Source organism: Nematolebias whitei, chromosome 5 (genome assembly GCF_014905685.2).
Source record: "Nematolebias whitei isolate Nwh7 chromosome 5, NemWhi1, whole genome shotgun sequence".
Taxonomy (NCBI): domain Eukaryota; kingdom Metazoa; phylum Chordata; class Actinopteri; order Cyprinodontiformes; family Rivulidae; genus Nematolebias; species Nematolebias whitei.
In genome coordinates, this window is record NC_056502.1 from 39,581,327 (window position 1) to 39,596,696 (window position 15,370).

General features: G+C 41.9%; 1 protein-coding gene across 7 annotated transcripts in view; it reads right to left on the reverse strand.

Moving 5' to 3' along the window:
• The window catches only part of LOC119409553 (plectin), a 175,947-nt gene that overhangs the window by 8,359 nt on the left and 152,218 nt on the right, over positions 1-15,370 (reverse strand). For 6 of the 7 annotated variants that reach the window (XM_037676455.1, XM_037676452.1, XM_037676451.1 and 3 more), the window contains exons 15-31: positions 15,046-15,123; positions 14,799-14,960; positions 14,599-14,703; positions 14,397-14,492; positions 14,139-14,264; positions 13,883-14,035; positions 13,642-13,796; positions 13,379-13,505; positions 12,549-12,732; positions 11,038-11,195; positions 10,754-10,932; positions 9,368-9,506; positions 8,873-9,229; positions 8,715-8,798; positions 8,523-8,627; positions 6,930-7,028; positions 1,537-4,890 (exon numbers count right to left, since the gene is read on the reverse strand). In XM_037676455.1, coding sequence (XP_037532383.1) covers positions 1,537-4,890; positions 6,930-7,028; positions 8,523-8,627; positions 8,715-8,798; positions 8,873-9,229; positions 9,368-9,506; positions 10,754-10,932; positions 11,038-11,195; positions 12,549-12,732; positions 13,379-13,505; positions 13,642-13,796; positions 13,883-14,035; positions 14,139-14,264; positions 14,397-14,492; positions 14,599-14,703; positions 14,799-14,960; positions 15,046-15,123 — 5,661 coding nt within the window. The remainder of the gene's footprint in view (positions 1-1,536; positions 4,891-6,929; positions 7,029-8,522; positions 8,628-8,714; positions 8,799-8,872; positions 9,230-9,367; positions 9,507-10,753; positions 10,933-11,037; positions 11,196-12,548; positions 12,733-13,378; positions 13,506-13,641; positions 13,797-13,882; positions 14,036-14,138; positions 14,265-14,396; positions 14,493-14,598; positions 14,704-14,798; positions 14,961-15,045; positions 15,124-15,370) is intronic. The other variant, XM_037676457.1, reaches the window with a different exon arrangement.

The following is a 15,370-nucleotide window of genomic DNA, read 5'->3' on the forward strand; positions in this document are numbered from 1 at the left end:
ATATATATATATATAGGGAATGGGGGAGTGGTGGCGCAGAGGTTAGAGAAGGTGGGCCTGTATATGTTAAGGCATTTTAAACCCTTCCCACACTCTTGCAATATTCTAAATAATGTTTCTAAACTCTAAACCAGGGGTGTCAAACTCACTTACAAAAGGGGGCCAAAATTAAAACATTTTTCAAACTAAAGGCCAATTTCAGAATCTACATTAACTCAAATCAGATACCAGACATATTTTCTTGGTCACAGGTTCCTCAACAAGAGTTTGATTGGTCTCATTTGATGTTCTCTGTTGTGCTTTCGACATCATAATCAAAGATTATTGAAAAAATCAAGAGCTAGAAGTATTTTATGTTTCACATATCGTCTTGGGCGCCAGATAAGATGTCAACGAGGGCCACATTTGGCCCCCGGGTCTTGAGTTTGACACATATGGTCTAAACGCTCTAAAAGAGCACAGCATGTCAAGTTTTCAGCTCCCTGCCTCCTTTGCTCTTTGCCACCTGCATGTGCTCTTGGCCACGCCCACTTCACCGCCCTGCACGGAGAACAGCTGATCAGCTGCAGCAGGACGTTTATCCTGCAGTGTGGGCTGCACAAAGCTGCAGGAGGAAGCTTTTTCTGCATCTCTGGGCTACACAAATGTGCAGCAGGTGCTAAATATTTTAAAACAATTTATTTTAAATAAAAATTCCATGCCGATTGTGCGGCTCATCCATCTATCAGCCAACTGTGTCATGTCCAATCTTATTTTGAAAAACCGCGATAGAGCAAGTCTGCGATAAACAAACCGCGAAGTAGCGAGGGACTACTGTACCTCACAGAGCATGTTACATGCTCCTTGAGAAAATATATTATAGAACAATACAGTAATCTACAGTGATGGGTTGTTTTAAGGTGGCAGCAATCATCACCACAGATTCTGTATCTTCAAACTGAGGCCATTCAAAAAGCCATTTACAACATGTAAGATTATTTAACTCATACCTATTTCACCAAACCCTACTCAAATGTCCAAACTTTTCCTTTAATGGTGAAGCTAACATACAGTAACTATCAAAAATGAATGACACAAAGTCACTTGTCTAATTTTTGTCCTATAATTCTTTGGAAAATGGCTAAAAAGAAATTTGTTAAATAAATGTAGTATTATTTAACTTTAAGACAATGTTTTAGTAATGTTTATAGTATGTAGTAACGTACACTTTAAGTAAATGTTTTAAACATACCAGGGAAACTGTGTGTTTATTGCTTTTAAATTTAATCTGAGTTATGAAATGGAAAAGAAAAGAGATGTGTTGAAATGTGTCAGAATGGAGAAACATTCCAGGATATGAGGAGGCATTCAGGATATGATCTGCATGAACAAAGTGCACTGTAAGAAAAATAAATGTAAATTGATGTTCAAAATTAAAACAGATTCATGATTAGTATAATCAGAGACAGAAAGAGAGCTTTGGAGAAGAACATGGGTTAGTTTTAGACAGTTATCAATGGCATGAGCTGCTCTGCTATGCCATTTTTGACACAATACCTCTTGTGACTTATTTTGAAGGTCTTCAGCCTCTTTTTTCAGTCTAGCCTTCTCGTTCTCTAGGTCTGCAATAGCTTTGCGTAAATCATCAGCTTCTTTGCCAGTATTTAGCCTCTCAAACTCCAGTCTTTCAACTGCAGTCAGTTTTTCTTTTGTGGCAATTTCCGTCTCATGAAGACGAGCAGAAACGGTATCAGCCTGTTTCTTGAACTTTTTAGCTTCTTCCTCAGCTTTGGCCTGGGCTTCACTGAGCAGAGAAACCTGAAGTCTTAGTTTTTCAGCTTCAGCTACGATCTCCAGTTGTCTTTTCCTCTCTGCTTCAAGTGATCGCTGGTATTCCTCCGTTTCCTCGTTTAGACGCTGCTGCATTAGCTGCTTATCCTCCAGAAGCTTCTGCGCCTGCTCCTGAGCCAAGTCTTTTTGTCTCTGAAGCATCTCCGCCTCAGCTCTGAGCCTGGATGCTTCTTGTATGGCCTGCATTTTCTCTTTGAGCATGTTTTCTGCAAGCGCTCGTTGATGGTTGAGGTCTTCTTCTGCAAGTTTTCTCAAGCGAGCAGCCTCTTGGGCTTCAACACTAAGCCGAGCAGCATCTTCTGAAAGTGTTTTCATCTTCTCTGCCTCATCAGCAAGGAGCTTCTGCGTGCTATCTTTGTCTTTCCTGATTAGACGCTGGTTATCCTCCTCAATTCGGATTTTCAGTTTGAGAAGTTCCTCCATTTGAACCTTGACTTTGAACAGCTCCTCCTCCACTTGGGTCTTTTGTTTGACAGCATCGTCAACCTCATCTTTCAGACGCTGCAGTTCATCGTCCAGGAGAGACTTCTGCTTATCTGTTTCATCAAGTTTAAGCTTGACCTTTGTGAGCTCTTGCTCCACTTGAAACTTCTGTTTTAAGGTTTGCTCAGCCAGCTTTTTGTGCTTTGCCATTTCAGCATCCGCTTGCTCTTTTTGCATGAGTGCTGCCGCTTCTGCCTGTGCTCGTTTAGCGGCTTCAAACTCAGCCTCCTTCCTCAACCTCTCAGCATCTTCTTGAGCTTTAGCTTGGTTTGTAGCTTCCTGCTCCGCAGCAGCTTTTTGCCGTTCTGCTTCTTCTGCTTGCTGACGAAGGAGAGTTGCCTCCCGTTCTGCCTTCTCCTTGGCAGCTTCAGCCTCTTTGGCAAGTTTCTTGGCTTTCTCGTACTCGTCCTTAAGTTTCTGTTGCATCATGCTGTCCTCCTTTTGTTGAGCAAGAACACTTTGCACTTGCTGCTCAGCTGCACTGCATTTCAGAGCTGCTTGATGGGCCACCGTGATCTGCTTCTCTGCTTCTTGGTCAGCCTCGTCTTTCTGCTTCCTGGCTTCTTCTGCTCTCTTTTTTAAGCGTTCGAGCTCGTCTTGGGCCACCTTTCGTTGCCTAGCTGCCTCTTCTTCTGCAGCAGCGATCTTCTTGACCTTTTCTTCTGCTTCCTTCCTCCTCTTCTCCTCCTCAAGGGCAAGCTTCCTCAGCTTCTCGGCCTCCTCCTCTGCTCTGAGCTTGCTTTGTTGAGTTTCCTCAGCGATATTTTTCAGCTTGTTCAGCTCTAGCTCCAGGTCCAGTTTTCCAGATGACGCCTTCTCAAAGTTGAGCTTCAGGATTCTGATTTCTTCTTCAACGACTCGCTTCTGTTTGAGCGTGTCGTCCACCAACGCTCTTTGTCTTTCCATTTCTGCGTCAGATGACTTTTTGAGTTGGACTATCTTTTCGTCAATGTCTTGCTTGTGCTGGTTTGCCTGGTCTTCTAGAGCTTTTCTCTGATAAGCTTCATCCTCAGCTTGACGTCGGAGCCTCTCGTTTTCTGCCTCCTTCTCTTTCAGGGCAATTTCGGCTTCTGTTTTTAGGCGAGTGGCATCGCTGATCGCAGCAAGCTTCTCTTTGAGAATCCTCTCAGCCTCTGCTCTCTGACGAGTAGCTTCTTCTTCTGCAATCTGACGCTGATGCTTGGCCTCCTCTGCGATGGCTCTAAGCCTGCTTGCCTCTTCTGCCAGGTCTCTCATCTTGGTAGCTTCTGCTTCAAGAAGCTGTTTGCTTTTTTCTGTGTTGGACATGGACTCTTTCTCAGCTTTGGACTTCATCTGGATGAGCAAATCCATCTCGCTTCTTACTTTGGCTAGTTCGTCTTCCAGCTGTTTTCTTTGTTGCTGAGCTGCAACAACTTCGTTCTTCAGGCGGTAGAGTTCATCCTCAAGTAGGGACCTCTGTTGCTCTCCGTTGTCATAATCCGCCCTGAGTCGAATGAGCTCCTGTTCTGCAGTGAGCTTCTGCTGGGAAGTACTCTCAGCCACTCTTCTCTGCCTCTCAAGTTCTTGCTCGGCCATGTCTTTCTGTTTCAGCGCCGACTCTTCAGCTTTGGCTCTCTTCTTCGCCTCCCGTTCAGCCTCCTCTTTTTGTTTTTCAGCTTCTTCTTGAGCGAGGCTCTTTTTATGTGCCTCCTCTTCAGCCTGGAGTCTTAGACGAAGGGCCTCATTGGCTTTCTGTCTCCATTTTTCAAGCTCCTTTTCTGCCTCCTCCCGGGCGTTTTCTGCATTCTCCTGTTGTTTCTTGAGATGAGCCGCTTCTTGTTGCAGCTGAATGACAGCACCGTGCTCTTGCTTGAGCGACTCCTCCAACTGTGAGGTCTTTTCCACGTACGAGGTGTGTTTGCTCTGGAGCACGGCAGCAGCACTTTTCTGGGCTGCCTCATGAGCCACTTGAATTTGTCTTTCCTTTTCAATTTCTGCTTGCTTGACTTGTCTCTCAGCTTCCTCTGCCTGCCTCCTGAGGTTCTCAAGGTCTTCAAGGGCTTTTTGCTTTAGCTTTGCAGCCTCCTTCTCGGCTTCGGATTTCCGTTTGAGTTCCTCTTCCGCCAGACGCTTCTTTTGCGTCTCTTCATTAACTTGTTTACGGAGCTTCTCTGCCTCTTCTTGAGCTGCCTTCCTGAGTTTCTCAGCTTCGGCTGCTCTGTCGCGAAGTTGACCGAGTTCAGACTCTGCAGTGGCCTTTTGTTTTATAGTTGTCTCAAGTTGGATCCTGATGAGGCGGATTTCCTCCTCAATCTTGACTCGGCTGTGAAGAGCTTCATCCACCTGCTGGCTTTTGCTTTTGATCTGCTGCTCTGAGATGTTTTTGAGCTCATGCAGCTCCTGCTGAATGTTCTGTTTTTGGTTTTCTGCATCTACTGCAGCGTTTTCTCTCCTGCTTACTTCTTCCTGCATTCTGAGCTTCAGCTCTTGAGCCTCTTTTTCAGCTTTAGCAATGGCCTTTGCATGAGCTTCAGCTAACTGCTTCTGTTTGTCTAACTCAGCCTGCATCTCCGCCATCTTTTTCTGCTCTTCTGCTTTGAGTTTCTGTGCAGCTTTCTGCATTAGTGGAAGCAAATGGTAAAGAAAGGATTACAATCAAGCATGATAGGATAAAGGTAACATGTTACATTAACCAGCTCACAAAAGTGTGGGTTAAAACCATTAAAACTTTGGTCATCACAGCCAAAACACACTTGTTTAGGAGCAAATTAATGTAATCCAGTACCTCAGCAATGTTAATGTTAAAATTAGCTCAAAGAAGAATTCAATCACTAGATGCAAATTAGATGCACATTCAATTAGGTGATGTTAAATTCACAATGCAATTAAACAATCATGACAAGATCATTCAGCAAAAACAGAAAATATGAATGTGACAATTAATGTATGGAAACAAAACATCACTTCACAACACAGCAAGAAAATCATGGCATGCATCTGTAGCTGTAGGACAAACTCAGTTATATATATATTGTGTGTGATCACTACTGAAATATACATTTAGCAGATATTTGCAGTAGGTAGGTGGGGTTCTGTTTCATGGAAACAGCTTTATACCCCATTAAGTCAGTGGTTATAAGTTTTATTCAAGCAGAGTTAGGACTGTTTTTACACCATTTCATTTGTATAGTTTTTAAACCATCCCTTGCACTGGGGGTTCTTTAAATCACCGTTTGAGACAAAATAGAATTGAAAAGAAAGGAAAAGTAAAAAAAAAAGAAGAAGATTCAAGTGGTGTGTTAGTCAGGACTGAAAAAAGATTAGTAAGAGTTGCAAATTCTCATAAATTGACAAACAAGCTGAACATTTAAAGTAGATGCTGTCAGTCAGGACATTAGAAACGAGGCTGTCAGGAACAGTAGCTGTTTATGTACAGAAGACGTGAAAACTGAAATTAAACATGGAGTGAAAAGTCAGAATAGAGTTTGAGACAAACAGATGATAGGATGAAAGAGGGTAATGAATTAGACATGTACCTAGGACAGAATCATTTACCTCCTTTATGCTCAAACATGGCAAAGCACTGGCAAGCAGTTAAAAGAAGCAAGGACACAAAAAACATTGGGTTAGAAAAGAATGTAAAATTTTAAATTTGTGTTATTTGGGGAAAAATAAAAGATTTGAATCCAAAGATGATCCGACTGTCCAGCAGAGTTATAACTTTGAGTTTGACCTCCAGAAATCAGTGAGTGGCGTAAGAAAGAAAGAGACGATTCAAAGAAGTGAAAGAAAGAACCCCTCATTCTAGTTCTACAATGGCGCAACACAAAATGAATGGAAATGAAGCAGCACGTATGGATGTGCACGATGCTGGATCTAGTCACTCTAGTTTTATACACAGGAAGATGTCTCATTAACAGACTTCCTGATTGATTACAGTTCTGTAGTAAAGTGACGGGACACCCCTCAGATCTTTGTTTCCCATGGAGCAGGCTTTCTTTTTTTAATGGTCTTGATAGCGCTCCAGGATTTCTGAAATTCTTTCAATTTCCTCCCTTTTCAGTTTAATTCTTGTTCAGAAGAATAGTTTATGTATATTACTTTATGCTGATCTATGAATCATTCAAAGAAAAAGAAACCTATTTTACCTCTTTGGCTTACCTCCACTTAAGGTAAGCCAAAGAAAAGCTTTAAGATGTTCAAAAGGCTCGAAGAACATAGTTTTAAGAGCACTTTAAAAGCAAACCAGCAGATCTGGCTTCCCGGAAGATAAATATAAAAACACAATTGAGTCCATAATGTACTTTGGTCCCGTTCTTAGTTGAACCTCAGCATAAACACATGCATCGTTTGAATTTAGCTCATTTTGTATGAACGTTACAAAACATCTTGCTTCTCGAGCTCATGAGTCAGCTACAGCATGCCAATGTTTCAAGCATATCCAGTGCAAAGGAATTATTTGTCACCCATACAATAAATGTAATGTGAATTAAAGTGTGACAGAAAAAACAGAAAACAGTGTGGGTGGGGGTGTCGGTGGGTGTATGCACTTCCACAGATCAGTGTGGAATCCATGTTGTTTGTTTTGCTTGGTTGGTTAGTTAAGTAATGTTAGGGTTTAGTTTGTTTGGGACCCTCAGCCAGTTGTCACATACCTCCTCGTCCTCCAAGCGGCGCTGTGTGTCCATGATGAACTTGATGTACTGATTAGTCAGCGTCATCAGCTCACTGTACTTGGTCCTGAGTGTTACATACTACAGTAGGAGAAACACGCAACGTTTGGAAATGAGTCAACTTTAGGCCGATGATTCATTGTCCATACTGTTAGTACAACTTTTACATTTTCCAAGGTTCGTTAAAAAGCACTTTATAATGTGTTTTTCGTCCACACAAGCAGTCAGTGCTTTCATTATATCAAAAAATATACATACACAACATTTGCAATTGTAAATAAACTGGTCAATCTATATAAATCTAGGGGCGCACCGATTGAAGTTTTCTGGCCAATCACTGATTTCTAAAAAGTCTGACTTGCCGATTCTGATTTTGGCTGATACTGATTTTGTTTCATAAGCGACACTGTCAGGTGTTATCAGTTCACAATGCACCTTCCATTTTCCAATCTTATTTTATTTAAAAACATACCCTTGAACAATATCCTAGAAACAATACAAACTTGTTTTAACTGACCATGAGGTAGTGTTCTGAAATATAAATAAAGTTCAGACAATTGTTCTTAAAACCAAAAAAAAATCTGTAAAATCGGTTTCTCATACAAGTATCGGCCAATTTCCGATTTCCGTAAATTAAAGAAATCGGGGCCGATAAATCGGCCGGCTGATTTATCAGTGCACCCCTAATAAAAACACCAATTAACATATCAAGAACTACGTATGGTTTAGTTTCCTAAAACAGGAGTACTGCATACAGCACATTACGCCCCTCTAACTATCATACAGAAATCTAAAGCAAAGACTGAGACAAGCAAAAACCTTGTGTAACATTTTCAGTGTTTCCCCTACCATCATATACCGAGCGCTCTGTGTACCGCCCCCACCCACCCATCGACAGCTGTTGATATTAATATAACAAGGGGCGCAATACAAATGCTGATGAACCACTTTGCCTGCCCCCCCCCCAAAAAAAAACAAACAAAACAAAAACAACAACAACCCAGCAGCAAAGTAGCACCAAAAAAAAGTACCATGAGCACCCCACCAAGGAAGCTAATCTAGGGGAAACACTGATTTGACATTGATTTGTCACTTTGATCTTAGTGCTGGGTTGATGAGAAGATTATGTGACATGTTGTCTAGTGGTGGTATAAATGTGTATCAAGATTCATTCAATTGTGCTGAACTGGTCAGAAGTTATGAGCCGGTCAAGCAAAGACCTTGTTTTAAAATTGACCTTGATTTGTGACCTTGATCTTGAAGCGTGAGTACTGACAAGTGTGTGTCACTTGCTGTCTAGTGATGCAAATTTGTATGACGAAGGGCAGGACAAGAGGAAGTTCATGGACGTACAGATGGACAGAGACTACCTCGTTTTACGTCCGCCTTTCGCTGGGCGTAAAATAAATTGATATGATAAAGTTCAGTTCTTATTCTAGTTCAGCTGTGGTTCTAGTACCTGCCCGACAACCACCATAGTTGTTGCCACTCGTACTGCTTTAAAGTGAAGAGGTTGTGCATACAAATGTGCATCATTTTACAAGTTATCTCTTGTGCTGAAGCATAAAAACGCACCTCCTGAATGATGTTGTCAGAAGCAGAATCCAGTTTGGTTTTCTTCAGGGGAGCACTAAGAGGCTCCACCTGAGCCCTGTAGGCCACCAACTGCAGCTCATAATCCTGTTTGTAAAAAAAGATCATCAGTAATGCTCAAAGTAAGTCCTCTATATGTGACGTGCATGCAAGATTTTGACGTTTAAAGCTCACCTTAATAGTATCAATGTATGCTTTGGCATAATTTTGACACTCGTCCACTTTGTCTTTGTTCTGTTCAATCTCATCCAGCAGTTTCTGTTTGAAAAACACGTCTCAGTTGATTTATTCAAGAACAAAATAAAAGTGACACTGTGAAGGTGTATAAATACCTTTTCCTGGGCAAGCTGGTCTTTCAGCGTTTTGCTGTCGGTGATGGGCATAGCCTGGATCTTCTCCTGCCTTTGCTTGGCGTCAGTTATCCAGCGAATTAGCTGATCGTAGCTCTCCCGATAATAACCGAGCTGCCGACCGAGCTGCTCCAGCTCTCTCTGGCGAAGGTCGATCTGGGTGAACACTGCTTTCCAGCGGTCCTGGAGACTAGACGTGAGCTGGCGGTAGTGGTCCAGCTCAGCATCTCGTTCGCTGTGCACGCGGGACATCTTGTCGCTCACAGCAGAAGCTTTCTTCAGCTCCTCCTCCATGGAGTCGAACACTGGCTGTTCCCCCTCAGCTTCAGCTCGCATTTTCTGTCATGGCCAAATAAAAACGTAGCCGGTTTGTTGTGAGAAAATGTGATAAAATTCCCTCAACAAACACCAGATGGAGTTTGGGCACAATAAAAGTTGTAACATATTTATGTTTTAACAGTTACATCATGTTGTTACCTTGAGCTTAGTCCTTTGAGTCTCTACTTCCTTGACATCACTAGGCACAGTGTGAACCTCCCGCAGACAGTCCTCATACTGCTTCAGGACACCCTCAGCACCCTGAGTGTTGCGGATAACCATGTCCACAGTCTTCAGCCTGAGGGAAGAGGCATTAATAAATTTAGAAGAGTAACAAGATGTATGTCAGTGTCCCCCATCCCTGAGGAATTTGAAGAATTTGTAGTTTTGGATTGTTTTTCTGTACTGGAACTGAACAGGGAATACAAGTAAACCTTAATGTTTCTGGTGAAAGATATTCAAGTGGAGCTACAATGTGTACAGGAACTGAGGTGGTTTTATTATTATTATCTTGCTTGTCTGAGGCAGCACAGAGTGACAGATCTTGGAAAGTGGAGGAGCAATGTTATCCACCACCAGGCACAAAGGTGGAGCCAGGGGGTGACCAGTGGCCTTGTCCACTATACAGTAATCTTCAGCCACCCCAGGGGCCACTCTAATTACTCAAGTAAGCCATAGGCGTTGCAACAATTATATGTGATGGGGACAGGTCCCCCTCACATTAAAAAAAATATTTGTGTGGACACTCCCTACACACATACACATTTATCATGAAATATTAGTTCACTCGGTGCTGTTTCTCTTTCTTCGTCGACTAATCCATTCCACTTCATTGATAGGAGAATACTCAAACTACTAAAAGTCCACTCCGTGTTTTCCTGGTTACCTACAACAACTCACTACACCTCATGCAGTGTTTCCCCTACATTACTTGATGGCGCGGGGGAGCAGGAGTAGTTTTGTGCTAGTTTACCGTCACCTTAGTGCCTGCAGTTGTTGACCGGGGTGGGGTGGGGGGGATAGGATTTGTGAGAGAAGCAGAGCGCCACATCTGTAGCATCTTAGCCAGCATGTCTGTATTGTGCGCTGCTAGCTTGGCGCTACGTTAATGCTGACAGTTGTTGACCGGGTGGGGGCACTGTTGAAGTGAGTGTTTAATTATGTAGGTAAACATAGATGTTTAACAACCTGTTAAAATACCCCCTCACCCCTACACACACACACACACACACACACGTCACACACACATTGCAAATGCTTTTGACGCCAATGGATTTCAAGCAATAAAAAACTTAGAAAGCATATTTTCCTCAAATGACGGGGCGGCATCTTTAATGTGTGTTGGTGGCTATCTTGGATTTTGATGTGACAACCTAATTTTTGAAATGTATCTTTCTTATGTCTAGCTGTAGCCACACGCCAAAATAAAAGTTGATGCATACCTTGTTTTTCAAGTTATCATGCTCACAACATATTTACAATTCCCAACAAACATGAGTTTAAAATAATGCATTTTTCTTTTAGAGTAAGTACTTGGAAACTTACTTCTCAAGGTAAACAGAGGAGAGCATGTAGACGTGGTCCATCTTCTGCACAGTAACGTCAAGCTCTGAGCGCAGCACAGGGGTTGAAGCAGACTGCTGAGGAGAAGCCAACACCTCCTGTGTCTTTACAGACACCTTATCCAGGTCCTTCTTAAGGCCTTCAAGCGCTCCCTGGACTTTCTGTGGAACAAAACAACATCAGTGTTAACAGGATTACAGAGAAACAGAAAACTGGATTCAAAGCGATGATGCAAGACAGATTTAACTGAAGTTGCAATAGTTTACCTGCTGCTCTGTTCTTTTCTGGGCACATTCTCTCAGAGGCTCTTTTTCCACTGGTTTGCGGATGCGGGCCACAGTCTGAGCCTCACAGTCCTCGATGCGCAAACGCAAGTCTTTAAGCTCGGAAATATAGTTCTTACGCAGAGTCTCATCCTGCTGACCTGTGTGAAAGGAGTTGTATTGTATTAGAACATAAATAATACAGAAAAATAATCTGTAGTAAGAAGCATTTTGTTGAATATTGTTAGGGAATTTTTGGTCAGAGTTTATGTATGTTTTTAACTACTGTGGCTGAGAATGTTAACTCTGCCCATGAACCATATGTTTGGCTTAGTAGAAAGCTGGATGAGGAGCTGAGTGAGGCACAGCTGACACTCCAAGGTCACACCTTCAAGTCTGTGAGCTCGGCTGAACTGTAAGGGTATAAAAACAAGCTTCACACACAGCTTGTAGCAGATTCTTGTGACTGGGCTTCATGCGTGTACTTCCTGTATATCTGTGTAACCTGTCCTGAAAATCTGTCCCTGCAAGTAAAAAATGGTTAAAAATCATCTCCTGTCGTCGAGCGTGGCTCTTTTTGAGTAAGTGAGGTAAAGTAAGAATATTTATCTCCAACAAATAAGCAAGCTGGGCGGCTGTGGCTGAGTGGTTAGAGCAGTCGTCCTCCAATGCAAGAGTTGGGGGTTCGAATCCACCAGCAGTCACAGGTCGAAGTGTCTCAGGGCAAGACATTGAATCCCTCGTTGCCTCTGATGTGTGTCCCATCAGTGTATGAATGTGATAAAGCTCTGATTATTCTCTTTAGAATGATTTGTTCAATTAGCTTTGTAGAGATCTAGTAGAGTGCTGTATGAATGGGTAAATGAGGCACAGATTGTAGTGTAAAGAGCTTTGAGTATCTCAGTAAGATAGAAGGGTGCTACATAAGTACAGTCCATTTAAAAAGTTGCATTAACTGAAATGCATGAAGCACCATTGTATGAAATACTCAGGAATTGATCGTAGTACCTAATTAAGATATTATGTTTTTCCAAATACTGATCAAATTCTCAAACATTCCATTTAGTACAAGATCCTACATGCTGTTCTTCACGTGCTGTGTCTCAAACACTTTATTCATCTTTACCACATAAATGTTGCTGCATGTATAGATTTATTTAAATGACTGCATGTCAAACAGCAGCAACTATTAGCACCTAACATGGTTAGTAAATAAAGTAACTCAGGAGCCAAAACAACATGCAGTCACACGTGAAACTAATCTATGATGGATGTTCATGTTTGGACACTCCACCCAAAGCTCCAAACTGAGGATACAAATCATTTCAAGGCTTCTAGCTGACTTTATCTGATGCCACTCACCTTTGACCCTACCTGCCATTTGTCCTGAAAGGTGAAGTCAAATTTTTATACTTTTATAGTGCTATGCATACATATTCCTTTGTTTTGCTTGGTAATAACAAGGATATTGCAAAACAATCCCCCCTCCCCCCCGTTTTTAGAGCACCTCATACCTTTCTCCATGGAACGAAGCAGATTGTCAAAATGCTGGGTGCATTTGGTGTAGTCCTCCTCGATCTGCATGCGGTCATCAGGGCCAAAGACCTTTGAGTCCTGGCTGTCACGCATGAAGTCCTGGTAGTGGAGTTCCAGGTTTCTCATGATCAGCCGGTACTCCTCTGGTTTCATGGTCTTTAACTGCAGAGGGGGAAAACAACAACAACAAAGAATTGGCATGAATGCAGAACTGAAGTGGAACTTTTCCATTTTACTTCCACCAGGTTGGAGTCAGACTCATTACATGATCTCAGACAGCTGAAACATTCATCTATGTTGTTGTTTATTTTACTTTTCAGTCTGATGTTTGCATTTCATCACTTGTAACTCAAAAGCAACAGACAGCTGATGTTTTTACATGGGTGGGTATTCATTTGCCTATTGGGTTCATAAAATCTCATGAACCAGTGGAGATTTCAATTAAACTCTGTAATTATTGTATGCTTATCTACAACTTTTAGCTTAATTCAAGTTAGCTGCTGCAGCTAGCTAACACAAAAAATGGATACAAGCCAGTCACTTTTACAGACATGAGGCTGAAATTTGATGTATCAAAGAGTCATTCACAGCATGCACGCTGAGTGCTGACAGATGGATCTCACGTCTTGCAGAATGCGTGAGAATTCACAAAACCTTTTTTTTTATTCTTCCTTCAGCTCATCAAATTGAAACTCAGGCATGAATATGAAATGCTAAGCCTTTAGTTAATTTAGTTTAAATTTTTTAAAAGTAGCCTAAATTTTAACTTGTAACCTTTAAAAAAAAAAAAAAAAACACTAATACCAACCATGCTGATATTCCAGGAGCGAATCTGAGTAAAATCTCTCATCAGGTACTGCCAAGACAGCAGACTCTTCATGTTGATATGAAGCATCTGCCACATGGACACTATCTGCTGATGGTCCGCGTCCAAACTAGAGCAGAAATAATGTGTGAGTTAAAGTGCCACAGAAATGAGACTTTCAAAAGAGAGTAAAAAAGTTTTTATTTTTTTTATTGTAGCATGTCCATTCAAATACTGCCATCGACTACGTGCCTCTGTATTCTCACCTTGACACACCGTCCACAGCCTCCTTGTTGACTGGAAGCACAAGGAAGCAGACAGAAGGAACGACTGCTTCGTTTCCAGAGCGGTTCAGAACCTTCCACTTAAAGGGCTGAGAGTTGTTGAGGAGGGCGCACTCATCTCCTCTGTGAACAGTGATCTGAAGCAGAAGAAACACTCAGGATCTGTTGTATGACGATAACGCTGGTATATCAGTAAATGCCACTGCTGCCTGATAGTTCTAACCTCCTGCTGCTTGAAGTCGCAGACGGCCTGAATGGGCAGTTTGCCTTTAATGGGGGTGGTGGGACTGCGAGGTTTCAGCTGGATGATGGACTTGGCTCTCTTGTTCAGCCCAGACACCAGAGTCTTAAACTCATTCAGCTGTTCCTTCTCATCCTGTGAAAAACAAATACATTGGAATAAGAACCATTGCCATTCTCTTTATATGCTGTGTTTTTAATTATTCATTTACAAACATGAACGATAATCATCTACCCACCACAGCATCCTGCAGCAGATCCTCCAGACGTGTGGCTGTCGTGGAGCGATCACAGCTGTATTTCTTTTTCATGCTCTCCTGCATTTTATTCATCTTGTCCTGAGCTTCTTTTACATCAGCAAAGAACTGCAATGAAAGCAGACATGTGAGGGTCACAGCGTTATGGAAGCCTATCTGTGCAATATAAAGATTCACGACGAAGTAGTTGTAATTTTGCCAACCATCAACTTCAACAAAAGCATAATTTGTGTTATTTACCTGGTAGTAAGCTGTGTTTTCTTTAAGATGAACCTCTATGCAGCAGCACAGCTGCAGGATCCAGCTCCACTGAGTCTGCAGGGCAGCAGTGAAGGCCTAGAGGAGCCCAGTAAAGTATAACAGTGGGTTAATGACAGGCTTTAGTGTTTGCATGATATGCTTCTCATCTCTGTTCTTCAGTAGAAACTGTTTCTGTAGTCACCTCAACCGTCTTCTTGCCAGGATGTCCATCATTGACGAGTTTGTCTCCCATAGCCTGGATATCAGTGACCTTCTTTTCCCTTAGTTCCAGCTCCCGCATGAGACTCTGAATATATTACATTACAGTAAATTCAATAAAATCATGTTTGTAAATCTAAAGAGATGATTCTCAATAACTGATGTTCTTCTTTTCAAACCCACAGAGTAGTTTTCCTTCTTAGCTGTCATGTTGGTGTTTCTGTCACTCCAGTCGTAGTTGACCTCCTCCTCCTCTTTGTCGTTTAGCCACATCAGTTCCTTGGTTGCAGCAGTGACAAAGGCGTGCAGCGAGTCCAAGTTCCTCAGGCGGGACTTGGAAGAGTTCTGAAACAAATTGTGATCAGGAAAATTTAGAAAAAGATCAAAAGAATCATCCACAAACACTGTTTAAATATGTGCAAATATTTACCAGTAGTTTTCCATACTGGAGGTCCAGTTTTCCCAGGTATTCTCTGTATTTGCCTTTGCTGACAGGAGATAGTTGGCTCTGTAGCAGAGAAAAGATGAAAATTAAAAAAAATTAACTAACAAGCGGAACACCAATGTCCCCTGTCGCTGAGGGATTTAAATAGTGAATGTTTGTGGTTTTCAAAGATATATGTTTTTTCTGGACTGGAATTGAACCGGGAATGCAAGTAAACCTTAACGGTTTTGGTGCAACATATTCAAGTGGGTAGGAGCTACTCTGTATGTAAGCATACAGATATATATATATATATATATATATATATATA